The sequence below is a fragment of the Pagrus major genome, chromosome 6 (assembly GCF_040436345.1).
Source record: "Pagrus major chromosome 6, Pma_NU_1.0".
NCBI classification, from domain to species: Eukaryota; Metazoa; Chordata; class Actinopteri; order Spariformes; family Sparidae; genus Pagrus; species Pagrus major.
The window spans coordinates 19,436,959-19,463,396 of record NC_133220.1 but is presented as its reverse complement, the minus strand read 5'-3'; the positions used below and the strand labels follow the sequence as shown (position 1 = coordinate 19,463,396).

At 42.0% G+C, this 26,438-nt stretch overlaps 1 protein-coding gene across 1 annotated transcript in view; it reads right to left on the bottom strand.

Moving 5' to 3' along the window:
- Nucleotides 1–26,438, bottom strand: part of celsr2 (cadherin, EGF LAG seven-pass G-type receptor 2) — a 65,117-nt gene that overhangs the window by 7,873 nt on the left and 30,806 nt on the right. The window contains exons 3-19 of the mRNA XM_073468745.1: nucleotides 22,755–22,977; nucleotides 17,750–17,865; nucleotides 17,541–17,629; nucleotides 9,373–9,530; nucleotides 8,792–8,955; nucleotides 8,365–8,490; nucleotides 5,848–6,017; nucleotides 5,050–5,229; nucleotides 4,845–4,958; nucleotides 3,362–3,518; nucleotides 3,016–3,157; nucleotides 2,806–2,926; nucleotides 1,763–1,946; nucleotides 1,510–1,611; nucleotides 1,288–1,382; nucleotides 591–800; nucleotides 174–357 (exon numbers count right to left, since the gene is read on the bottom strand). Coding sequence (XP_073324846.1) covers nucleotides 174–357; nucleotides 591–800; nucleotides 1,288–1,382; nucleotides 1,510–1,611; nucleotides 1,763–1,946; nucleotides 2,806–2,926; nucleotides 3,016–3,157; nucleotides 3,362–3,518; nucleotides 4,845–4,958; nucleotides 5,050–5,229; nucleotides 5,848–6,017; nucleotides 8,365–8,490; nucleotides 8,792–8,955; nucleotides 9,373–9,530; nucleotides 17,541–17,629; nucleotides 17,750–17,865; nucleotides 22,755–22,977 — 2,535 coding nt within the window. The remainder of the gene's footprint in view (nucleotides 1–173; nucleotides 358–590; nucleotides 801–1,287; nucleotides 1,383–1,509; nucleotides 1,612–1,762; nucleotides 1,947–2,805; nucleotides 2,927–3,015; nucleotides 3,158–3,361; nucleotides 3,519–4,844; nucleotides 4,959–5,049; nucleotides 5,230–5,847; nucleotides 6,018–8,364; nucleotides 8,491–8,791; nucleotides 8,956–9,372; nucleotides 9,531–17,540; nucleotides 17,630–17,749; nucleotides 17,866–22,754; nucleotides 22,978–26,438) is intronic.

The following is a 26,438-nucleotide window of genomic DNA, read 5'->3' as shown; positions in this document are numbered from 1 at the left end:
GTTTCCCACTAAGGGCCAAACAATGCCTAATTCTGCTGAACGGGTTTAAATTAATGTAAGATGTTGTCCTGTGCTGCATTATGCCCTCTATATGGTAGAAAAGTTAACATTATTGATCCCTAATAAAAATGATCTGTAGCTTTTAACGCACCACATTAAGGTAAACCTCTCACCTATGTGTGGTGTGACGATGGTAAAGGGGCTCAGGTAGGTCTTCCTCATGTTCTGTGCCACTGTGTTTGCGTATTCCTCGTAGTGGCGCAGCAGCGCAGCCGTGCCGCCTTCCGAGTGCTGGATCAGCTCCCAGTGCAGCCGTGTGTCTGGAGACAGGATGGCGCTGCCCACACGGACCAGATTCTGTGAGGAAACAGTGAGAGTTCAGTGTGACAGGATGCCACAGCGGAGAGTGAAATGAAGTGTGATGTGCTCCCTGCAGATACAGCATGAAGTCCCGCCAGGCAGGACTGGCTTCCTGTTTGTACACCATTTTGTTTACTGGAAAAACTGCAACATTTTTTTGTTTTTATTTCGTTTCACGCTGTGTTGTGAAGTCTCCGGTGGAGATATACTGAACGTATGTGGCTGTTCACCTCAGTGAAGTGGACGTCCTGTGTGGCTGTGAGGTTGAAGCCCTGCTGGTTGCTCTCGTGCTGCAGCAGACTCTGTGTGAGCCGATATGCTACTTTCACATCGCTGCCGTAGAACTTCTCTGTGTGCAACGTGGCGTTGGCCAAAATGGCTGCCGTCTGCTGGACTTGTCCAGAGTCCAGGAGCGACGCGTTACGGTAAAACTTGTCAGACTGGAGAAAGAAAAGAAAAACACAAGCATTTAGTAACTGAAACATATTGTTCGCCATGCTAATGTTGTGGCTCTAGGGATGGATGTCTGTTGGTCAGTTCAGACTGAACATATCAGGTTAAAATATACCTTTCTTTAGGACCTTCAGTGTCCAGTTAACATGAATTTATAAAGTTACAATTTACAGTTTTTAAAGTGTTTTACTTTTCGAGCTTCATGTTATCATTTGGTCTGTTTTGTCAGTTAGGAAGTTGATATTTGTTATTCATCCTTATCTCATGTGATGATTGTGATTGGTTGCCACTCCTTATTTAAGATGTCCTCTCTTTTTTAACAAACGGTTTGTCTGATGAAGGTCTAGTAACGAAACGTTGCAACACAGTCACACAGTGTGCGGGAGTTTGCTTGCAACTTCTGATCCATTCCCCCACATCCTTCCCAGTTGTAGGAGTTGTGATTTTAAAGTGACAGTGAGTGAAGCTACACACCAGAGCTTTCAGCTTGCTGAAGGTGACGGAGGTACAGTTGAAGAGATTGGGAGGCAGCCAGCCCTTGTGCTCATCACAATGTCGAATGGCTGTGCCTGAGAAGGAGGAGAGAGAAAGAGAGAGGTGAGGAACAGACTGCAGCTGAGAGACGGCTTGAGGCGAGTTTCATATATTGCCATTATTATATGGTAATTAGATGAGCTGCCTGAAAAACCATCATACCGAGCGTTCCCTTGGGACAGGGAACTGCTGCAGGGAGACCAAACTTCGTCCTGGGCCACCAGATCCCAGCCTCGATGGCCTGAGGGCAGCTGTCATAGATTACTGAGAGAGATGGAGCAAGAGGGAGAGGAGAGAGACAGAGGGAGGTGATGAGGATAAAAATGGAAAGATATTTAATATATTTTGTCACCATAATGAAACAGGGATTATAAATAAAGCATTAGAGTGACTAGATAATATGACATGTCCTGACCTTCACAGCCGTTAGGAGAGACCTCAGCGAAGGGGTTGTCACAGCGGTCACACTGGCGTCCGATGACTCCGGGTTTACACTGACACTGGCCGCTCTCTCGGTCACACGCTCTGGAGAAGGAGCCGACAGGGTAGCAGTCGCACAGCAGGCAGGTGTCGCTGCCTTCAGGACGGTAGTGGTTGTCCTGGAAACGGGAGCGAGGAGAGGGAAGTGCTGATTAACAATTTCTTTTGTTATCAATGTTTCCACACATATTCCCACCTGAAGGGTTTGACAGGCTGCAGCTGCCTGTTCAGGAACATCTGGCTGCTCATTTGTGTTCCACACCTGAGTTCTCCTAGTGAGACTTCGGCTGTGTCACAGTGACATACTACATACCAGACAGCAGGTTTTAAATGTGTTCACAGTGACACCATCAAGTTTACTCCAGAAAGTCAGTTTGCAGAATTTGCTCATTATTCTCCCACAATACAGTGCAAAAACTCAAATGCTGCCAGGGATACTTCCTCATGAAAATACGACATGACCACCTTTGAGGTAACATTACAATGAGATATAGGTATTTGTTTTATGATCATTTTCACTTGTTTTTAGACATTTTTACTTGTTCCATTGGCAGATTGATTTTTCTCATACGACCATTCTACCACTATCAAAGGCCACTGTAAAATGTGCAGTTTTATTATACAGCACAAAGCTACAGATGTCGCTAATTCTGTGCAAAACGAGGCAGTGTGAAGGGTTTTCATGCTCATTTTATGCTATTTTCTTCTTGTTGTGTCTGTCATGTTCACACTCTCTTTAAGTAAATAAAGTATTTAATCTCTGGAAAATATTTGTCTTTCTTCTCTTTCTGAAATGTAATCTTTTGATTAAGTTCTATTACTCCGAGTGTCGCCTCATTTTCAAAACAGCCCAGCACATTTCTTGTAAACTAGTGTACTACCGACTGTATGTTATTAGCATGTTGACATGGTTTAAGACCTTCATTTCCTACATCATGCACAGTGATGAATGCCATGGATCAAAGCCACAGGTCTCACCTTGCACCGACACTCTCCACTCGTCTTGTTGCAGTCCGAGTCGAAGCCCTTATCCGTCTGACAGTTACAGGGGCCACAGGTCTTGTGGCCCCACCAGCCTCTGGGACACGGCAGGTCAGTCCTACACAAACACAATAGATTACATCATGCTGCAGAGGAATAAAGCCCATTACACACAAACAGAGTGTGACATAAATGTCAGAACTGTACTTTTTCTCGCAGTAATAGCCGAAGTAGTTGTTGGGACAGTCACAGGAGTAACCACGAGAGGTGCTCAGCTTCCTGGTACACGTCGACTCGTGCTCACAGGGGTTCAATGAGCAAACATCAGTGCAGTTGGCGCCATAGTAGCCTGTGAACAAAAGAGAAACAGAGGTGAATAGGCTGCTGTGCCCTCGCAACATGACCAGTAAACTGTACTAAGCAGGGATACAGGGACATAAACATAATTTTAAATATGCTGAATATACATTTACAAGATGATGATTGAACAGCTTTGACATTTTTATGTGCCTTTCCAGCCTGTAAAATGTTACGTTCATGTACGCAGACTGACCAGCGAGGCAGGTGCAGGAGTGGCTGTCCCAGTCGTCGCTGCAGTAGCTGTTGACAGGACAGGGGCTGGAGCTGCAGGGGTCGGGAACGCTGCAGCCAGGCTCCACGTTCACCTTCCTCGCCTGAGACAGACTCAGAGCACCGCCCACACGCAGACCCTGCAGGCAAACAACCAAACACATGTACAACTCCATGGAAGCCCTTTATGCATTATTAATTTTCAGATATTACAGGCAAATCTGCAATTTCTACAGGCCTCTCAGGTGCTGTGGTTGTGTTTTATAAGTGAAATGTGCAAAATACGTGAAAAATGCCCCACTTTGTGCTGCAAACACAGAAGTTGCTTTTAAAACACTTTGAGGTACCAGCCTGTGTAGCTTTCATGCTGCAGATGTCAAGCTGCACTCCATCATCAGCTCAGGAAGTTAAAGCTTTTTTCAAACACGCTGAGTGAGCATGACTCAAGTCAAAATGAAAGTATTTGGGTTAAAGTAGGTCAAAGAGTGTTTTCTTTTATTTATGGGCCACATATAACAATACTGACTCTATTTCAACATGATTTTGCCTTACCTTGATCTCTAGTCAATTAGATGCTGTTAAAAGGACATTTATATGTAGCCTAAAAAAAGTATATATATATATATATATATATACATATATATATATATATTAGGGATGCAACAATATTCAATATTTTATCGAACCGTTCAATACGCCCTGTTAGGTTCAATACACAAAGGCAAACAATACAATACAATACATTACTACAATAATGTTTGCTGTTTAACTTGATTGGATACTGCATATGTTTTTTATGGAAGGCAATTAAGATAAGTGTTAAATTTTTATAATAAGGTTTGTGGTTTGACTATATCTGCTTTTAATTATTTTTACATGCAATATTGCCTTTGCTAGTGTGAGTAGTTTTATATTAAGATATCGAAACCGTACCGTGGCCCAAAAACTGTGATGCATACCAAACTGTGGGAAAACTCTACCGTTGCATCCCTAATATATATTCAATTAAATTTGAACAACTCTGGATGCTTTTTGATGTGCAAAACACTAATACCAATGCTTTCTAGAGCTGCTCACTGAAACTGTTTGGATATTAAAACACTTGGTTATCAAACTAATTCAACAGAAGTAACTGAATGATGTTAATAACCCTCAAAGACCTGGAGCAATTTTAGAGGCGCCTGACTCTCCCGTATTTAATTTGTTATTGTTATCCTATTCTAGCAGGCAGCATCAAGTGCCATTCATCATTTGATTCAGAAGAAGCTGGAGTTTCAGTCTGGCCCATTTTAAATTTGCTGTGTCTGAGAAAGGGCAAATTTATCAGATAAAAAAAACAAACAAAAAAACGGCAGTCAAAATTTTGTGTTGGATGAACTTTTTTCTGCATCTGGCCTTTCCTAAGCAAGTGACAGCCGTGGGTTTCTTTGGCAAAACAAAACAAACAAACTACAGTAGGGACCGACCTGTATACAGCCACGGAAGCCATGTTGAATTTTCCCATCAGGCCTCGCCAAACCACCAATGCTCACAGTCTTCAGCTTGGAGTCCCGCAGCTTCCCGTCCACCTCCATACTAGCCTGAAAACATGCACGACACAGACTTTTATGGCTGCAATACAACAAGAATAAATTCATGGTGATTTAAAGTAACCTGGATACAAAAACTCACCAGGTAGAGCCCCTGATCTAAAGATAACACTGCTTTGTGCTGGCTCGCCACTCCCCCCAGACTGCTGATATCCAGCTGCAGATGATGCCAGTCTCCGTCGTTCACCAGCACCTCCTCCACGCGGGAGAGAGTGGAGTCTTCCCCTCTGTGCAGCCCCATCAACACACTCCCCCCGCGCAGCTACGAAGGCAGGATGAGAAAGAGTGGAGGGAAAGAGAGGAGACAGCAGGAGGGAGATTGAATCGATGTTCAGTAACAGAAGAGATAAAAGACCAGCAAGAATCAGCACTGTATCACACGATGAAGAGAAACATCCCGCTCTGACAGTCTGTTGTCAAAGTTCAAACCTTGAACTACGTGTGCAGGGCTGGAAATAGATTATCAGACAATTATGTAAACATCAAAGAGGCATCAGTCTAGATGGGCGCAGAAAGCAGCCAAAGACTGGGCTGAAAACGCCTCAGATGTTACAGTGAGTGTCTGATCAGCAGGGTTTTCTGTCAATGTCCTCTGTTGTTCAGTGACATTGCTGCGACGCAGATGGCCAACAGGTGGAGCCTCAATCCTACAATGTTTTATCTGTTTGAAACTTCAGGTGAGGGCCGCTGTCGTGCTCCCGCTGGACCTCAGAGTTCAGGTCTTTGCTCATCAGATTAAGTGACAAATAACAGAGAATTCCTTCAAAATGTTTCTTTTTCTTCCCCTTGAGAATAAAGTGACATTTCTGTGCATTGACTAAAATTGCAGAATCGAGACCTGAATGAAGCGACAAGGTGCGTTTGTGTGCATCAATGTTACCTGCAGTGTGAGGTTGTGCTGCAGGCCGGAGGAGATGTGCAGCAGTGTAGCGCTGGCCTGACGTGTGCGGAACATCAGCTCTACATGCCAGGGGACGGAGCCCGCCGCCGCCGCCATGTTGTTCCACTGCAACAGACTGTTACCCAGGAAACGCTGCGGACTCGCCATAACTACAGCAAAAAGAGGTTAAAGAGTAGATGAAATGTAAGGAGAGAGTGAGAGGTCCAGTTTGTTCTCTGATCAAATCCAAGTTATTGCAGCTAAATGAAAACTCAGTTTATCAACATAACGATGCTTTACTTCATCATCTGCATGCACAACTGCACTGGAAACTCAGATGAGTAAGATACAAGGATATCGAGGTAAAAATTTAAAACAGCATATGTTTTAAGTCTCCCTCCAGTCAAGAAAGTGTTTTTCATCGTGTTCGATGTTTGAGCTTCACTGTGCAGAATGATGTACATGCAGATTTTCACATTCATCTGCAGTAGAGGGAAAAAACATATCAGACATGAATTATTATTCGAAGCAGAGTATCTTTATATGACTTGAAACATGTCTTGTGGGCGTCTTTGAAAACCCCAGTGACTTCTCTGTTAGTGTAGCAGAGAAATTTTAATTTCAAATAATTTCAAATGTAGTTTCACTCGTGTTTGTGTGCACTCATGCACCGCCACCGACTCTGAGGTCTGAGAGAAGCTTTCTGGCTCTTTCACACGTCGAAAGTGACACGAAAGGACACCCTGCCTGATGTGAGACAGTTTCCCTCTCATTACTCTGTCTCTGTACAAAGTGAAGAAAAGCGGCCGATCGAAATGATTGATTAAGGACGGCAACTGAACTCGATGTCCTGCGGATGTTGTTGTCGGATGGTGAGAGGAGAGAGATGCAAATAGAGAAACTGCAGCACAGTTTCAGTCGCACTGTTTTGACATTTACACAAGAATATAAAGTTTAAAGAGTAAAATTCAAGCACTTTTCAAGTCCCATAGCCAAAAATTTCAAGACTGTTGAATGCTTTCATCTCATGGTATTTGTTACTATAAATGACATTTTAAAAAGTCCTTCCTTCCTAGACACGACAGTATATACAGTATATTGTCATGTTCTTTGTTTTACCAGGGGTTTGTTTTAACTTTGATTGTAGGTTTTCATCATGATTATTTAACGCTGCGTTAGTCCAGTGTGAAACAGCAGGTGACAACAAACAAATATGACGACGGGAGTGTTTCATTTTAAATATTGATTGTTTTTGGTTTATATATAAGTGTGGCCAGAAGACAAAAAAAAGATCAATATTTGTGGTGCCACATTTTACATACACACATCATACTAGACAAACCACTAATGGTTGTTTTCATTATCGTTTCAGTCGAATTAATGTTTGAAAATAATGTAAAATTCCCATCAAGCTGAAAGTGACAGATTGAAATAACTTATCATGTCCAACTTAAAGTCTAAAATCCCAAAAGAGTTTATGATCATTTAAGACAAAAGAGAAGCAGGAAATCTTCAAATCTGAGCAGCTGCAAACACTCAATTTATGTCATTTTTGCTTAAAAACTATTAACTGGTTATTTTCAAAATAGACGGCTCTTTATTTTTTGTTGAGTCACTAATCAGCTCGGCACCATTCCTCTGCACATACATACATAAACATGTACATTTTAAAGAGGTGTCTCTAACTGTGTTAATGATGATGAAGACTGTTGTTGATTATAACACATTCAAGCTACCAAAGCTCATTACATTACGTTTTAAGATCAGGAACATGAGATCACATTCCCAGCCTTTTCCCGCAGACTGATGCGCTCTAAGCGACACATCTGTCCTCATTTCAATACTCCAGAGCAACTTCTAATCTTCAATTTTATAGCTGATATGCATGAATTATGCTCTCTTAAATAAATCTTTTTTCGATGTCAAGCATAAAAAAAAGGTTTGCCATTTTGCCACAGTCATTTACATTCCTTCTCGTCTCTTCTCAAACTGCTGTAAACCATAAATCAGCACAGAAGACAGCTGCAGAGGATCAGATGTAACAAATCCAGACACTGGAGAACATGACAGAAACATAAGAAACATGCTGTATGTCTTCAAAAGTCAAAAAGCAGTTAATCTTAAACGGTTCAACATCATCTAAACCAGAGGAAATTCAACCTTGAGCAGCTTGATTCTCACAACTGAAACTGAATCCGTCATCAATTCGGCATTAAAACTAGTCATCAAAAGGCTTTTTATGACTATGAATGTCTGACATCAAGTCAGGAGCATCACCACTTACAGCACTACACATAATGGATGTTCCACCTGTTATTTTCAAATGCAAATGCAGCAGTTTCTGCAGCAGTGCGTCTGTTTCTGTTTCCACTCTGCTTATTTTAACCTGACGGACGACAGCTTCACGCTCAGTGATAAGTTCAGTCTCAGGTCTCGGGTCAAAACTGCAGACAAATCCGTGTCAGGTCTCGTCTTTCCGCCCTGATGCCCCGCACTCTTTCCACTTGACTCACTCACCTCTTTGGCAGTTTTGCCCTCCGTATCCGAGCGGGCAATCGCAGCTGAAGGAGCCCCACAGGTTCACACAGGTTCCTCCGTTCAGACACGGGCTGGTGTTACAGAAATGTCTTTTTGCAGAGCATCCTGTAAGGGTGAGGGAATAAGAGGTTGATCTATCTGTTTGATCTGCTCTACCTCATTATTCCATCAAAGTAGCAAAGAGTTAGAGGGTAATAAAGTATTCATAGCAGGTACAACGATCATTTCCCACTGACTCCACTTCCCCGCTGTGCTCATTATACTCATTGTTATTTTCTTTCCTCTGCCAGTCTCTCTCACTTGGCTGCTCGAACAATAAAACACTGTTTGACTGCAGAACAGTGACAGGTTTAAGAGATTAAGTAAAGGATAAGCTGTGGATGCCAAACAGCAGGTCAAATCGTACCTGGCAGAGTGCCGTTGTTAGCGATGAAGCTGGCCATGTCTATGTGCTGGTTGTCGATACGCAGGTTCTTCATGCAGCCCACGAACTGCCGGTTGCGTACGGGGAAGTCCTCTGGGAGTTTGGGGACTCCTCCGAGGAGCAGCGGGCCGGTCAGGTCCAGTGATCTACAAAACATAGAACCCATGAACATTTACACACCCAGGGTTTTTGCTCTTCCTTTTACATCATCAACACTAATGGGAGGAATGCATGAAAAATTCATCACAGAGAGAGTTTTGCAGTGTTATTTCTCCCCCTGGAGATGAAAACAGAAAAAAAAGATAAACATCCCGATAAAGGAAAACAGCAAAGCAATAGCTAACACCCTGGAGATGTTAAACTTCATTTCAAAACAAGTTTACTCTCTCTCTTAATGAGCCAGCTACGAAGAAAGTAATCAAGTAAATTACTTAAGTCAATACAGGAGTAAAGAGGGGATAAAGTATTTGCAAAGAGTGAAAGGCTATTTATGAAATTCCTGCAGCAAAAATAAGATTTTTCTTCCACGTCTTCACGAGAGAACTCTGCTGATGCACACTTACTTTTTGGACCCTGATTGGCTGCCCTGAGCAGAGCAGGTGTAGTTTCCGATCACGTGACCGAACCTGAGGGCCACGGAGGTGTCGCAGTTGTCCACCGTCACTACGACGACCTTCTGGTCCGAGGGGCCCTGTGGCAGGCCAGCCTGGTTTAAGATCGGCTGTGGAGGGAGAGACAAACTCATGAATAGAAAGATAAATTATGGAGCGCCGTCCTTATGTTTCTGGGGAGGCTTCGGACAAAACAATGAGGATTAAGAATGCACAATGCCTCACTGAAGTCTTTGTGCGCACTTGAGAATCTGGAGAAATGTTTGTGGCTCCTTGGTTAGGTTTTTTTTTATTTCATCCAACGGAGAATTAACAATGCAATCTATGTTTTTTTGTGCTTTTGTAATTGAGAGAAAATTCAGAATATTATCAGTTTTATCTTGATGTTTTTTATCTGTATGCACAAGGATTTGTATTAGTTTGGTGCAGCATAGCAAAAGTATTAAAATAGCTTGATTTAGATGGACAGATAAGAGAAGTTATCATCCTCCTATAGTATTATATTAATTAGACAATTCCTAAAAAAAGGTTTGTCAGCATAAAGATAATGAAGCAGTGGAGGAAAAAAAAAGAGAAGAAGAAACAAACGTATCGTGCTGCTATTTTTAAGGTGCTGAAGTATTTTGGTCACCCAGGATTTATTAATAGGACTCAGAAATAGGTTGTTTTCTGCTGAATTTAACAAAGAATGAATCCATAAAGCAGTACAGAAACTTGTGGGACTCTCAGCCAGTGCTTAGCTGTATGAAACTTTCATGAGGCAGATTAAAAACTGGAGCTTTAAAAGTGAAAAAAAAAACAACCACATAAATGATCTTTTGCATCTTGCTCAGTTCAAGCCCGGTTCATCGTTAGCTCGCTGTTGTTGAGTATTTTAATAATTCATATCATAACAGCTAGAGCTGAAGGCAACGGCTGGCAAACGCACACACACACACACACACATACATACACACACACACACAGGAGAAGAGCTCTCTCTCTCTGCAGGACATCGTCCCTGTCCACAAAGGATCTTCTTCATTGTCTGAGAAATCAATGCAGGGAGCAACAAAAGGAGGAGGGGTCTGCGGGGGAGAGAATGATGATCCTGTCAATAAAAGGTCGCGACCTCTTTTCAAACCGGCCAGTTTCTGTGAGGTCACGTAGAGCTCATATTAACCCCTGAGTGTAGGTTCAAGCTGGTGTCGCGAGCGGTGACCGGCGTCACTCGGGGCCGCCTGCAGGCGAGGACAGGCCGCTGAGCTGTCAGCTGGTCAGACAGGATTTAGGCAGGATTTAGCTGGTCCACATGAGCAGAGATGATATGAAGAGTTGGCTCATTGCTGATGTCTTGATGGCAGACATTAAGCGCTGTATTGTCTGGCTGTTCAGCTCTCTGTGAGGTTAAACTAAAATAGATCCTCGTGAGCCTCAGGAATGATAATTTCCTGACTGCTCTGCTGATATGAAGCCTTGTCTGTGCTGTCTGATCCCGTCATTTAAAAGCTCAGAAAAACAACACCCAGTACAGATACAGTGTCGTTTTCATTGGCTGGTACAATGTATTTAGCAGCTCTATCACAGGAAATCCATTAAGACAAAACACACTTCATCCAGTAATACAGTCATGACAAATATGATTCAAGCCCAAGGCACAGCTGCAATTAAATTTCCCTCACATGGTTTTCTCATAGAGTAGATTAGATGAAATCTCCATGAGCCTCTAATAATATGACTCTGTAACGGACAGGCTGCAGTTAGTTACATTCCTGCGCTAACTTCGTGTCTTGTGATCACAGTGTGTGCTGAGTGTTAGCAATGTGAATGAGATGAGACCAATAATAACCGTCTCGCTGCATGTTATCAAAACACCTCACCTGAGTCACTTGAACATTCTTGGGCAAACAGAAATGTCAGAAATATGTGCAGGGTGCAAAATTAACTTTTTTGTCTACAATCCAAAATGCCAAGTGAATGTTCAAATTTTGGCAGCCATTCAGTAGATAATCATTGTTTTCCTGGCTGGTGAGTGAAGCATATCTACCAGGCACTTGCATATTTTAGCACTAATTTTGAGCCCTGAAAATGTATGATGTAGAATAGAAGGATAGAATAAAGCTTTATCTCACCAAAACAAAAAAAGCAGCACAAGAACATGTAATTTATAGAAAAAAGAGAGGTAACAAAACACTGTCAAAAGCGCGCTAGTAAACAATACTCAAAGTCTACAGCCATGCCAGATTGTCCACTAATCGGAGGGTCAGTGGTTCGATCCTCAGCTACTGCTGCATGTTGAAGTGTCCCTGCGCAAGACTGAAAACTAATTTGCTCCCTACCTGTGTGTGAATGTCTGATGATCATAGAAATGTCACTGGACAGTTTGCTTAGCAAGTGTGTATCACTGCTGATGAGCAGGTCAACACCTGCATACATGTTGTACGAATGTGCATGTGAGTGGGTAAATGTATTGTGAAGCGCTTTGAGCGGCCGGTAGACCAGAAAACAGCCATAAAATGCCAGTCCATTTACAATTTACCATGTATGTGGAAACATCAGTGCTTTGAGCTAAATGCTTAGGTCAACATGCTATGCTAACTGCAGGTATAATGTTTCCCATGCTCACCATCTATGTTAAGTGTGTTGGAACGCCAACATTTCCGAATTAGTGCCCAGCTTCAAAATCATGTTGATGGTACACTGTCTTGTAATAGGGTGAATGATGTCTCTGTCTCAGCCACTCTGTCCCTCCATCACTTATTTCTGCACTATGTAACTTCAGTGAGAGGGTAGGATCACAGCGTTACATACATGTTTACTTCAACATACAAGTTTTCAACGCATAACATTGTTATGATTTTGAGTTTTGTAGTTAGCACCTATGTTATATCTGACAAATTGTTACAGACCTGGGATTTATATTTACAACGGTGGTGTTGCACTCTGTGGGGGGCGCCAAATCACACAAAGTGCCAATTTCTACATAATATTGCTTTAAGTGATGAACAAAGTTATTATCGTCCAATAGTTGTCAACAGATTACAAACTAAATTAAAAATGTAAACCTAATGTTGGCACTAAAGGAAAAGTCAGAGATCATGAAAGTCAGCTGGAGTCAATGTTTGAGAATCATGAGTGTCTGTGCCAAATTTTGTGCCAATCCATCACATAGATCTTAAGATATTTCACAAAATAAGTGAGAACTTATGGATCAGCAACGTCACTAAGATTCATCCTCTGGGGACCACGAATGTCTGTACAAAAATTAATGACAATCCATCCAATATTTCTCAAGATATACAAATAAAGTACTTCAAACTAGAGCTTCACAATATGGTAAAAGAAAATCACATTGCAATTATTTTTGTCCATATTGCGACTTCAATCAATTGTGCAGCTCTCCTTAAAACAAAGCATAAACCTGTTAAATTTAGAATAAAACAAAGCAATTGTGATGTGTGGCCATCGGCATCTTAAAATGTCTGCTATGTTAGCCACATTCCTCCTCAGTCTGCAGTTCAGGTGAATGATTTCTTCCTCTACGACAGGCCCTGTTATCAAGCTCTGTTCCCACAGGAAGTCTCACCACTCACTGCTCAACACTGAAATGTTAAGTAGATGGAAACAGACACTAATAGTCGCTTTTACTTTTCAGTTGATGCTTCAATTTGTTACAAATTTGTTGATGATGAAACAAGTAAACATGCAGTGTGAACTGCCAAAGGTGAAATCATCCGACATGCTTTTTTCCACGGTTTTCCCGTCGCTGTGAAAGCTCTGAAACAGGCAGCGCTCCAGATTGGACGCTCCTTTCACTGACCTCTGCTGTCATCAGTCATGGCTGTTGACTCTCCAATAATGACTCTCTGTCAGGACGTCTTTCTGCTGCACAAAACCCTGTCCTGTCAGCGCTGATTGGAACGCACATATTTACCCAAGGCCACATTAAACACTGCTCTCACTCGCCGCTACAGGGGATTATGGGAATATGAGTTCCCTGTCACAGAGGGTGACAGGGGTTGCGCAGGAGGAGCATGGCAGCAAGCAACACAAATATGGGATCTAAGATTGACTGGAAAAACCATAGCAACAAGAGGGGTCGGCCCTGAAGCGCAGCGTCCCCGTTCAAAGCCCGAGTCAATACTTCTCTCGGCTTTTCTTTACCCTCCTTTCGCTCCTCTCCTGCTCCGCTTTTCTGTCCTCACTAGAGAACAGAGAGTGAGGGGCACCTTCCCCGGGGCCGCATCATTCACTGCCCATGGTCCCAAAGGAAGCAGAGCCAAACACAAAGGCAGCGGTCATTGCCATTCTCCACAGTCCCCCGCCATCCTGAAAGCCACATTTCAATCTAAAATGCCCCCTCCCCACCTCACCCTGCCCCACCCCCTGCGGACAGGGACGGGTCAGAGTGGGCCACCATGGGATACCTCCAGAGGGAGGAGCCATGTTTCTACCTCAGCGACTCACAGGATGTGGAACATGAGAGGAGGATTAGTTCAGCTAGAGCTGGGGGCTACACCCCGGAAACTTGTGTTGATGTGTAATACTAAAAGTATGCCATGTATTCAAAATAAATGAACGCACTGGTCAGGGACACAAATCATGACTTCCTGTTGCTCTCCATTAAGAAATAATCAAGTTACTATGAGTTTTTAATGTGATAAGTTACTGTTTCATGGGTCATCAATTAATAAAAGTTAATTCACAGTTGTATTTATTTATATTCCACCAAATCCAGCTCCACAGAAAAGTGTGTTTCAGTCCAGTGCAACAAAGCAGAACCTGTTCTCATAGAAGTATGAAGCTGTTTTATCAAACCGGTGGTAAGATGATGAACATCTACATGTTGAGATGAGATGAGATACGATAAAAAATGATAAGATAGAGGAAAAGGAAAGGGAAGATAGGATAAGATTTGATAATATACAATAAATTGCGATACAATAAGATAAGAAAAGATACTCTAAGCTATGATAAGATATGATAAGACTTGTGCCAGAAATTGTAAATGGGATTAACCCTTTAAAAGTAGGAGTTTGACTTTTTCCCACTGTCAGTTTGCCTTCGTTTGTTTTTTTTCCTTGTCTCGCATTTGTGATGACACAAAAGTAAGGAACAGTAGAAAGCAGCAGATCATATACCTCATCAGACTACATCTAGAAGATGTTAAAACTAGTTTTAAAATGTCTTAATCATTAAAATTCTAAATAAGACCCACTGTTTTTTTTCTGAACTGATAACGGAAGATTCGAAGGAGTGAGACATTTCATTTTGTGCACATTCATGTAGAAAGACGAGTGTAGTAGTTTTTTTGTCCAGTGTGAAAGGGGTATAAGTGATTCCAGTATGCTATGTCAAGGATTTTAAGCATAGTTTAATGATTATGGGCATATAATCATGAAGTGGAAAACATGTTGGCCTGAAAATCACAACATGAAATGTTCAGACTGTCTCATGCCTACACCTGATATTGAAAAAGTAGGATTGCAAATGATATTTAGAAGTGAAAAGTAATACTTCACTGTCAGAAATCTACTCCAGAGCTCGCTCTGCACCTGCAAACCTTAACAGATCATCTTCAAACATGCAGCACACATACAGATGTGAAACGATCGGGTCAGGACACCAACAAAAGAATCTTGGTGTCGTTTGATTTTAGGGTTTTGTACCAAAGTGATTAATGAGCCTATAATGTGTTCATGGCAAAGAAAAAACTAGTTTTCATCCAAAAGTTGACAAAATTCCCCCCCTTCATCACTTCTTCTGGCTAAAATCTGACACGGACGCGTTATCATAGACACTGAATAGAAAATCTGAACAGCAGGGGTGTTGCCTGGCAACATCTTTATGATGCAAAGTGACTTCCTCAATAGCCTAAAATGTGACATCCTGTGTTGTTGGTCCTGGCTGGGAAAGTAGTGAGAGACAACAGCTCCATACATTCCTCCACTGATTGAGTTGTTGTGATGTTCTTATAGAGAAATGTATTAATCAAAACATATTTAGTCCAGTCTGAACATGTCTGGAGAAACACTGCCTCGCTACTCTCTGGCTTTCATTCATTCACCCTCCCCTCCCTCCCCTCTCTCGTCTGAGTTTCTCCCTCCATCAGTGTCTAGTTGGCACGTTGGCTCTTTTCCAGATCATCAGCCTGTCAGCAGCGATTCTTTAGTCTGACAGCGCAGCAGCACTAAAGAGGCAGAACGACAAACTTACACAGCTCAGGGTTTCCTGTCTGCACTCTGGTTTACACCCACTACAGTTATGGACGTCCTAAAGACGAAGCTTTTTGTCGAGAAAGCGCGTGAGCTGCCAGTCATCGCTGCAGTCTGTAGAGCAATAAAACTACACTGTTTGTCGTCTGCAGCGGCTCAAACCTGTGACCTGGTTTCACTTTGAATATCTTCTGTAACTATGTCTGGTATTGTGCTGCCACACCTGATGAGAGGAGCAGTAGCTGACAGACTTAACCAAAGGTATGTCAGCTAATGTTTGGTAATTAAAGATGGAAAACCAAATCACAACATAGTGGTGGTTTAACATGCACACTCTAATTAAAAAAAAAACTGTTTGTCATTTTGGGAAATACCCTTTTTTGCAGATTGAAACCACGGTCATGAATGTACAGAAAATATGACGCTACAGCCAGCAGCCGGTAAGCTTAGCTTAAGACTAGAAACAGGGGGAAACCAGAAGCCTGGCTCTGTCCAGAGGTAACAAAATCCAAACAAAACCTTCTGTAAAACCACAATGGGCTGTTTTTACACGTGTCAGTTTAAACAAATCAGATATAATGTGCTAATTTGTGAGTTTTAGTGTTGCTGGTGGATGGATTTTGTTGTCTTTGGACAGAGCCATACTAGCTGTTGGCTGGAAAGATAGTACTTGCATCAAATTGGGCTGTTTGTGCAGCAGAAAGACGCAAATATTTTTGAAATTGGTGCAACATGGCCAGAGAAAACACAACAATGCAACACGAATGAAACACGCCGCACCGGAGATAATAAACGCTCCCACTGCTGGGTGATGTACTGTGTGCGGTGATGGTTTTGGCTCCGAGTCAGTTTTGAAACAGTAAACAGTAAAGCAGCCAGCTTGTCACAAACAATATTGTATTACATGTAAACAGCACACTAAAATATGTGTTTGAAAACATTTTAGATGAGAAATAGACAATGAACACTGTCTTGTTTTACAGTTTGATCAGAGTTTGACAAGTTTGAGAGATGCTCCTCAATCAAAATGAAAAAGAGACTGAGAGACGGCTGTCTCGATCTGACTACACTGTGTGTCTATCGATGCGTGCATACAAAATCTGGAACAACAATCTGTAGTTGATACAACAGCCGTAAATGCGTCATCTGTCACAAAACACCTCGTCTGTTTTCGCTGGCATAAAAGGGTCTGGGTGCAGGCAAAATGGAGAGAAGTTTAACTCTGTTCATTGCATTTACTACCAATGTTGTAGATATACAAAGCTGGTTTAAAAAGTCCCAATTTAAGCTAACCATGTGCTGGCTGTAGTTTCATATTTACTATACAAATATGAGAGTGGTATTAATCTTGTCATCTAACTCTCTGGAAGAAGGCGAGTCAGTGTATTTCCCAATATGTCAAACTTTTTATTTAATCTAGAAATATTGTCAATGTCCAAATAGAAGTAAAATTAAGAGCTCTCATTTATTATTACTTATGTGGGAACACTTCATTTAAAGCACTTTGCATAAGACATGAAGTGTCATTAAGAATCATGCAGTCAATTAATGTCATTTCTGATGGCTAAGGGTCAGGGTTAATTGAGCAAAAGACACTTAATGACAACAGTCAAACCATAATCGAGATTCCTTCATGTTCATGACAGGTGTCATGGCAGTATTATACACACCCCTTCAAATAAAGTTTTAACATTTATTTATAAAGCAAAATGCAGAAGTATAACAAGCAAGCAAATAATTGTTGAGACAATGCCCATATCAGATGCAAGCTCCACACTGAAACATTAGCTGAAACGTTTACACTCGTTACGCTTCTAATAGTGAAGAAAAATATGAGCTCTACAAGATTTGAAAACATAATCATAATCCAGCATCTGTAGATAAATGGCATTTGAGGGGTTTCTGTTCATTTATTCTGGATCATACCTTGTTGTAGTAGTGCACCTCGACCACGTGCCACTGGCCATCACTGACTCCTCCGGGGATGTACGGTGAAACTGTTGTTTTGGTCTCGCCTACAAAACAGTCAGAGGTGAATAACTGCAACACACTCAAGACAAAAACGACATGAAACCAAAAAAACAATCTTTGCAGTAAATCACGATAAAGAGCGAATAAACCAACTACTGTTCCACCTGCAGAGAAGGTGAGCTGTATCTGCTCATTGATGATTTCCATGGCGATGAAGTCATGTTTCTCATTGAAGCGTCCGTTGTAGAGTAACAAACCGTTGGGCTCCTTAGTAGCAAATCTGTAGAAAACAGACAACATTTCAATTTAATTACATTTGACACGCAAAAATCCTTTTACTGTTTTGTTCATGTATTTATCTCATCCATATGATTTAAAGGTTGGGGCAAGATTATTTTTCCTTGGAGTTAAAGCCTAATGTTCACCTTAGCTCCAGACATGATTAAAAACACATCAGTGAGCCAAACTGTTGCACTGGGTGACTTATTCATCAATAATGATGAACCAGGACCTTATTATATATTTATTTCAACTCGATCTCACATACACTGCTGCTGTAAAAATACACACACGAGCACCAAATGTGTAATAATCCACGGCAGGGAATAGTCCCAGATAAATGCGCTATTTACTCAAGTTTGAGTAATGTTTGCTAAAAACTAACAGTGCTGCGAGTCTTAAAAAGAAACCATACATTTGTAAAAATATAGTTTAACAGCAGCCTATACACATAAAGACACCAAATGACATGATTCCTGATGTGTGCTGTAAAAGAGCACGTGCTGTCGGCCGTGCCTGCACTCCACGTTAACAAATAAAAGAAGAGAGAAAGGAAAGAGGGCAGTGGTCGGGTTTGACCTATTTAAATATATCTATACCATCCCCTCACATTCACCTTGCTTCCCTTCACACTGAAGTGCTCGTGTTTCACACACTAACACAGCGTGACGTGTAGCTTACTGTGGTGAAGATGAGATGCAGAGGTTTCACAAAGATCACTGAACAGATAATGAGGTTAATTATGAACACAAGGCCGAGTCAGAGGGAGAATAAGTGAAGGAATACAGAATCTGCGTGCCATGAATAGATATCACAGAGGCGCATTAAACGACACACTACAACACAGAGAAAGAAAACTAGGGCAATGTCAAAGCAGCAGGGTGGGGGAAACGCATTACTGCAAGTAGGAAACACAGGAAGACAGTTCGGAATAACAACAAGACAGTTTCAATATATATTTTCTCATGGAGGGGAACACAGACAGCCGCCAGTGCTGCAAGTGCAGCTTCAAATTCAGTCGTCTGAAACCAGATCGCCCAATGTTGTATGAACCTCGGGTACTGAAGCACATTTCGATATATCTGCGCACACGTGGTTGAAACTCTGAGACCAGACGGCCGACGGTGCCTCGCACTGGGATCAAAGCATGTGGCGGAGCACATGGTTTAAAAATATCAGGCTTTACCTGTCAGCTGTGGTCTGCGGTCGTAAATCTGTCCTGTGGAAATGGGTCGCGGTGATGTGTGAAAGTGTGTTACAATAAAAAAGAAGAAAATCCAGGACTAACTAACTGATTTACTCATTATCCCTCCCACAGGGGACCCAACAATGAGTCTCCTGTGCACATCTGCCAGCTGTGAGGCCTGTGTGACTTATTGGCATCTGTATTCATTGGTCAATAAAAGGATTAATGAATTTTTTTTAAAAAGGAGGCTCTGAAAACCACAAAGTTAGACAGATTTTCTTCGTTTTTAAAACCAGACAGAGCTGCCGTCTTGATCTCTTTAAGTGGAAGGATGTCATTCAAGCATCAAAATATCTATACATGCTCTCAGATGACATGAGCAGCCACCCACCCGCCCCCTCCTTTTTCAGGGATCATGGTTTGAGGGTATCCTGTAAATGATGCTTTTCGTGCAGTATTCTTGAGCTGGAGAAGAGCCAGGGGGCACGGCACCGCTGACCTGCTTACTGAGAAAAACGATAATCATGACCTCAGAGGAAAGAGGATGCCGATGCTCCAGCTGATAACAACAGCAGAGACAGAGTGCAGACAGAGCAGGCTTCAACATATCCAGTAAAAAATACTGAACGCCACCTAGAATCACGATCCAGAGTCTATTACTCCTCCTCATTAGGCTTTAAGTCTGTGATGGATCGATTTAAAAGGCTTCCCCTCATTGCCCCCCTGAGCCCTCTGAACTATGAGAGTAATCAAGCGGAGCTAAATACTGATTCAGCTGGCATCACTGCGTGTCACATTAGGCACCCATCAGTAAAAATAACAACCAGTCTGCCCTTATGTAGGGAACCGTGTCACGCTATGCTAACATGCTGCAATGTGTGCAGTGAGGAGGAAAAAATAAAAAAGAGGCCATCATTGGTATTTTCCAGCCTATATGTGTGAAAAAAAAGATAGAAAAATCTATGTCAGATGATATTTCATAAGATCTGCTTGAAAAGATGAAGGCAGAGTTATATTATTAATACTTTAATAATATAACTTTAGCTCGAGAGATGTTAGTGTTAGTGTTATTCACAACCTCGGTCCAGACTGAAATATCTCAAACACTATTAGATGGTTTTAGATTAAATTTTGTTTATTCTACTGACCTTGGTGATACTCTGAGTTTTCCTCTATGACCACCACAGGACTGACGTTTTAGTTTTTTAGTGAAAGGTCTTATATGTTGGATAGATGCCATTATATTTGGTACAATCATTCATCGTTGCCAGTGTGTGAATCTACAATACTTTTCCTCTAGACTTTTTAATCCCCCTGTTTTTCAGCACGATTCACACATGAAAAACTTGAGTAAAGACACTGAAAATAACAAAATAAAAAGTCAAACTATAACAAAAAGCTTTTCACACGAGCTGATGTAGAAAAGTTTGTGCAGTGGAAACAGATTTAGAGAATTAGTTATGACATACTTGAAGCATGTGACTTAAACGGGAGACTGTAACGTTCCTCACATTACAACATCAAACAAACATAAATTCCATATTTCCATCATTCCTCAGCCATCCTAGCAAAGTAAATGTCACACTTTATACCTGCTTAGCATCAGAATGTTAGCATTATCACCGTGAGCCTGTTAGCCTCACAGAAAGCATGGTCAGTCTTCTTGAACATATGCTCTGATATGAGTTGATCCATGACAGAATATTCTAGACAGCACAACTACTAAATGTGGTTTGTGCTGATCCAATAACTCTCTGTACTTTTAGTGAAATCTCAGCCTTAACTTCAGAGCTGAACAGGCAGAGCTGTGACAAATGAAACCTAAAATTAGCCATCACTCTGAGTGAACAAGATCTACATCCTGGGCCGTTCATCATAACAGAAGCTCTCCCTGAGCGAACCTGATCCGTGCAGGCTCAGGTAACAAAGTCATTTGTTGACCTCACCTGCCTCAAGCTCTCAGCATCGGCACTTTTTACACAGCAGCTACTTCACAGCTTCTGTGACCTGCCAGTGAAATGCAGACCACTTTCAAAACTGGTTTGAGCAGTTCTCCATCAAAAAAGACTGTCATCTGAACCTCGCTTAAAGAAGGGCCGAGTCCATAAAGCTCGCAAGGGGGGATATTATTTCCACGGGCAGCCATTGTGAGGGGTCAGCCCCTGCCAAACACGTCTAAGGTGACATGTTTCACAATGAGTGAAGCAAAATGGCAGAACACATTCCCTGTGATACCACCCGAGAGGTGATACTTGTTGTCACTTGTTGTGACAGATATCAAACAGAACGGGCTGCTTTTATCGTTGATTACATTTCATCACATGGTGAATTCATGCTGATTGGAGGTCCTGCTGTCTTTGCATGTGTTCAGTGTTCACAGCTCATCTGCTCGTTTGTAAAACACCTCCCCCTCCGCAAACCAACTCCAAATGATCAACTACACACATTAAATGCCTCAGCTTCAAACTGCTACACCTGCGTCACAACAATCCTGAAACAAGTTCAGTGGAAAAAGAGAAAAATGCTCATCTATGTGGAAACACCTTCACTATTACATTCATAATGACTAGAACTATGATTTTATTATGAGGCACTGCCACAAGGTGAAATAAAAGCAGAAATGAGACCTTGCAAAAAGGAAAACTGAACTTAAACTCTCTACTTTTAAAACTAATGTTATAAATTCTACATGAGGCCTTTGCAGTTTTTTGCACTTCTTCTATTTGTGCTATGTAGGAAGAAGAAGGAACCTTGGGCTCAAATCTTTGATATTTTTCATAAAATGCTAATGATGGCTCACGTAATAAAGTTCTGCCTGAAAATAGTCTGAACGGAGATTTGTTCTCAGTCCATTAATGTTTTCCTCAGAAGTAATATGAAATCATGTTGTCCCTATTTTGACAAGGTAGTTGAAGGAATAGTGTATGAGCTTACTCACTTTTGCCAAAGCTAGCCAAGGAGATCAATACCACTCACATGTCTGTACATTAAATATGAAGCTACAGCCGGTTATCTTAGCTTAGCATAAAGACTGTAAATAGGGGGAAACAGTTTGCCTGGCTCCATCTGACGGCAACAAAATCCACTTACCAGCATCTGTAAAAAAAACTACACTGATAACTCGCCTGCAGCTCACATTAACATTATTAAAGAATAAGTAGGTCTCCCAAACTACAATAACAACGTTGCAGACCTACATAATGACTGCACAGTCATCCAAAGACAGCCTCTGTCAGGCTTCACCTTGGAGAGTAAGACTGTATGGAAATAGGCCAGGCGCTGACTCACGGCTCAAAGTGACCAGTGACACTGACTGTAATAAGATCAGACTCACTCTTGGCTGCAGGATTAACATCTTCATGTTATGCAAGTCTCCTCTTCAAAAACGCAGCACCTTCTGCTCACCTTCTGTCCAGCTTTAATGCCACAGCTGCACTTCAGTACAGTATACACACCTCTGATGCACACTATGTTGGAGCAGTGGTTCTGTATTTATAGCACAGGAGCTATAATCTGATACCAAAGTGGCTCTAGAGAAGATGGCTGTTGTTCAGTGAGCCCATTGCTGCTATTCAACACCATTATGTTACATAAATGTGAGGTAGAGGAGGCACTTCAGCTGGAGTAGGGTGTGGGGGCGGATGAAGAGTGAATCACAGATTACAGGTTGTTCAGGTGAGCTGCAGCTTGTTGCTTGTGCTTACGTGAGAGAGAGGGTGAAGTGAAAGCGCTGGCGGAGGCCCTTGAAGGTCAGGAAGGAGTGCGGGGGGAAGTTGCGTGTGGTCATCTCGCAGTAGGGCTTCTCGTAGCCGCCCGGTGGACACTCGCACTTGAAGCCGCCGACCAGCAGGTTGACACAGGAGCCGCCATTCTTGCAGACTCCCGGAGCACAGCGGCCCGAGCGAGACGACAGCTCGCAGCGTTCGCCTGGACACAGAGAGAAATGATTTATATTGTTTGTGACAAGTAGCATCACCTCAGTCTTCGCTGTGGCTTCCACCGCAGGGACTCCACACTGCTATTTGTGGTGTTACAGAGGTGTAACATTATCCAGCTAAAATACACAGCTGTACTGCTTCAAACACACAGGAGTGGATGATAAATAAATTAAGACATTTTCAACAAAGTGTATTAGAGGGCAGAGTTTTCGCTTCGACTGCATCTGCAGTTTCTCTCTCCTTTGTGTCACACCCAGCATGACTCCCCTCCTCCCTCTGGGGATTTGTTTGCAGTTTGTGCTGCATTTATATTCAGTGGGACACTGAGTTGGAAGTGTTTATGCATTCAGACTCCAAAGCTGTCAACAAAATTATTGCGGTTTCTGCAGACCGTGGTGGCTCATGATGATTACTTTCAGCTTTTTCACACTGAACAGACATTTGAGGGGTTCAACTGAATATCATTGGGTTTTGGACATCTGAAGACCATTTCCTGACATTTTATAGGCAAAACAATTGATTTACAGAGAAAACAATCAACAGATAATCAGTGACGTAAAAAATTGTTTGCAGAGATGGGTCTGAGCTGTGAAGGGTAGAATGAGACAGACGACTGCAGGCCAACAAAGCAAACAGTGATCAATCTGAAGGGTTAGACCAGTACTGCAGTGTGCCAGACGTCCACAGACAATGAGACTGTGTCCCTGTTGGACCTTCATCCTTCATCCTCCTTCCTCCTTCCTCCTCCACGGCCTGCAGTCTGGCTCACATGTGCTATTTGTCTGGATCCTCCGGATGGGAGGCTGCAGCAGCTCAGGCGAGACTGCACACTCTCCCATGCGTGAGCTGGAATTTGTGTCAGGGCCACTCAGTCAGCAGTGTGCAAGACTTCCGCTGCGTACCACAGCTCTACTGTAACACTGACACACAACCCACATCTTCATCCAACACCACTCACACACAGGCCTTTTATTTACTCTCTGACTGTTAATCACTCTATTCACAGTCTGCTGAAGGCAAGTTTCTTTGTCTTATTACTGTTGTTGGGGTCTATTCAGGCAAAGTAAATTCAAGACATGCTGGATGAGACGCTAAAGTTGTTGATAATGGCAGTGAACATTTTTTAATTTACAGAGATTATTTGGAGCCGAAGAGACAAAGAACTTCATTTAGAAAACGAGTGATTAAACTTTCAGATGCAGTTTACAAGAAGGCAACAAATTACGACAAATTTTAAACAGTGACTTCATGTTTAGACATGATTAATAAGCACTTTACAGTTTAGTAATAACATGTTGTAACACTTTAGGAGTAATTGATGGACTCATTATGGACAGAAATTATCGCCTTTTTAATCCCACACATTCTCATTTTATTATTTTCAAAACCTGGCGCCTAAATTACCCACAATGCAATTTAGCCACTGAGTGACATCACTAGGTGAAATTTATCAGATTACAATCAGCTTCCTCTGGGGCCATAAAAAAGGTTTACCCTTCTTTTGTTCCACATATGCAGTAGTACTCCACAAGACCTGTAAATACACTTTAATGTGTAAAATCGGTGGAGTTACCCTTTAAATGAAAATGTTTGGGTTGCCAGGTTGTGGGCCAACACCTGGCACCTGGCACCTGGCTAACCTGGCAACATTAGCTGGTTTACATGTTTGTGGTTTACAGTTCCTCCTGTGAACTGTTGACCTCCCAGAAGAAAGCTGCAGAGCATCCAGGTTAAAGATTAACTGACATTTATAACGGCAGCACCGACTGCTTATTGTAAAGCCAGAAAACTCTCAACCTTTTATTAACGAAGCTTTTTTAATGGAGGTTTCTTCAACTTGTATGCATCCCAAAATGTAGTTATTCTTTATAATGATTTACTGATCTGTACCGACAAATTGTCTTTTGACTTAAAGCCATCATTGACAACTATAAGTATTCTGAAGTGATATTAAACCTCGTAGCATATCTCAAAGCCACTCTGTTTCAGAAGCTACAAAATGGAAAATAATAGCCGCTCTCCTCCCAGGACAATTTGCTGTTATGTTCTTACTGATGCGTCCTGATGATAAACAGCCACTGCTGGCCAGTCAGCTGGAAAATAAAGCCTTTCTGTTACAGTGCTGTCTGCCTCGTTATTAATTCAGCAACTCGCTGTTGGCAATAAACTACTTGTGTTTCTTTAAGCAGTCGCGGTGGTCAAACATTGCATCAGCAAACATAGCTTTATTAAACACAGACGCTCAGATGGTGTCACAATGACACCGAGATCTGCTTTATACTTATCTCACAGTACATTATGGTACAAATGTATTCCAGTCTACGTCACCGATACCTTTTCAGTGTTCAGTGCATCCCTGTGGGGCGTCTCCACCACAGCAGCTTTACGTTGCCAGGTGAGCAGCACAGCGGGGCGGAGATGGGATCACAGTCACAAACCTACAGTATATCCTGATCAATAATTCAAACACGTCTCCACTGCTCTGTTTACGCCCCTCTGTTAGTCCATCCAAGTGCCCACACACTGTGTCTGCTGCCAGCATGAATCATCAAGGCAGCAAATCAAAAACAAAGATCCTGTTTTTATTAAGACAGGAGGAGACGCTTCAGCTGTAGTTGATTAATCGTACACTGACAGACAGTCCATATATAAAAATACATGAACTGTGGATGAGCATTTGTGGTCAAATCAAGGCGCGGAGACATATTCAAAACCACTTTGCAACCACCACATTGTAAAACTGAATTAAAAGCTTCTCCAGGCATCAAATAAAATCACATCATGTAATTAACTCCTCTGCCAACACATTAGCTAAAATATTCATGTTTTTCTCAAACATACAATCCAAAAAGCAGGTGATAATTTATCTGTAAAATGGATTTGAAGCATTTAATAGCTCTTCCAGTTCATCATTAAATGATCCAAGAGGACCTTTACACACACACACACACACAACACACACACACACACACACAGAATAATGTGACAAATAAGCCTAATAAGTATGTGGTTTTCTGAACGAACAACTTCCTGAAATTCAAGCCATTGCTGCAGATATTCACACTCAAAGCTCTTATTTATCTAAGACCAGTAAACAATCTAAAGCAGTCTTGCAGCATTTACTGTGCACCACCTGTGTGTGCAAACTGCTCCTGCAGAGGAAGTTCCCTCAGAGAGCTTAAACCTGACCAGGTGTGTTTGGGCTGCTAGGTAACAGATGAACACCATCGAGTGGGTGGATCTCTCCAGACACACCAAAGATAACAAGCTCGAGGAGGCTGGGAGCAGGATCCACCTTCACGACTGCAGAGACTCGACCACTCAGGATTACAAGGGTGAATAATGAGAAAAGGTGATCAATAACAGAATAAATACATGACCTCAAGCTGTATCTGTGATCACATCTTCTCATCACATTACACGTCCTCCACATTCACACGGGAAAGGCAA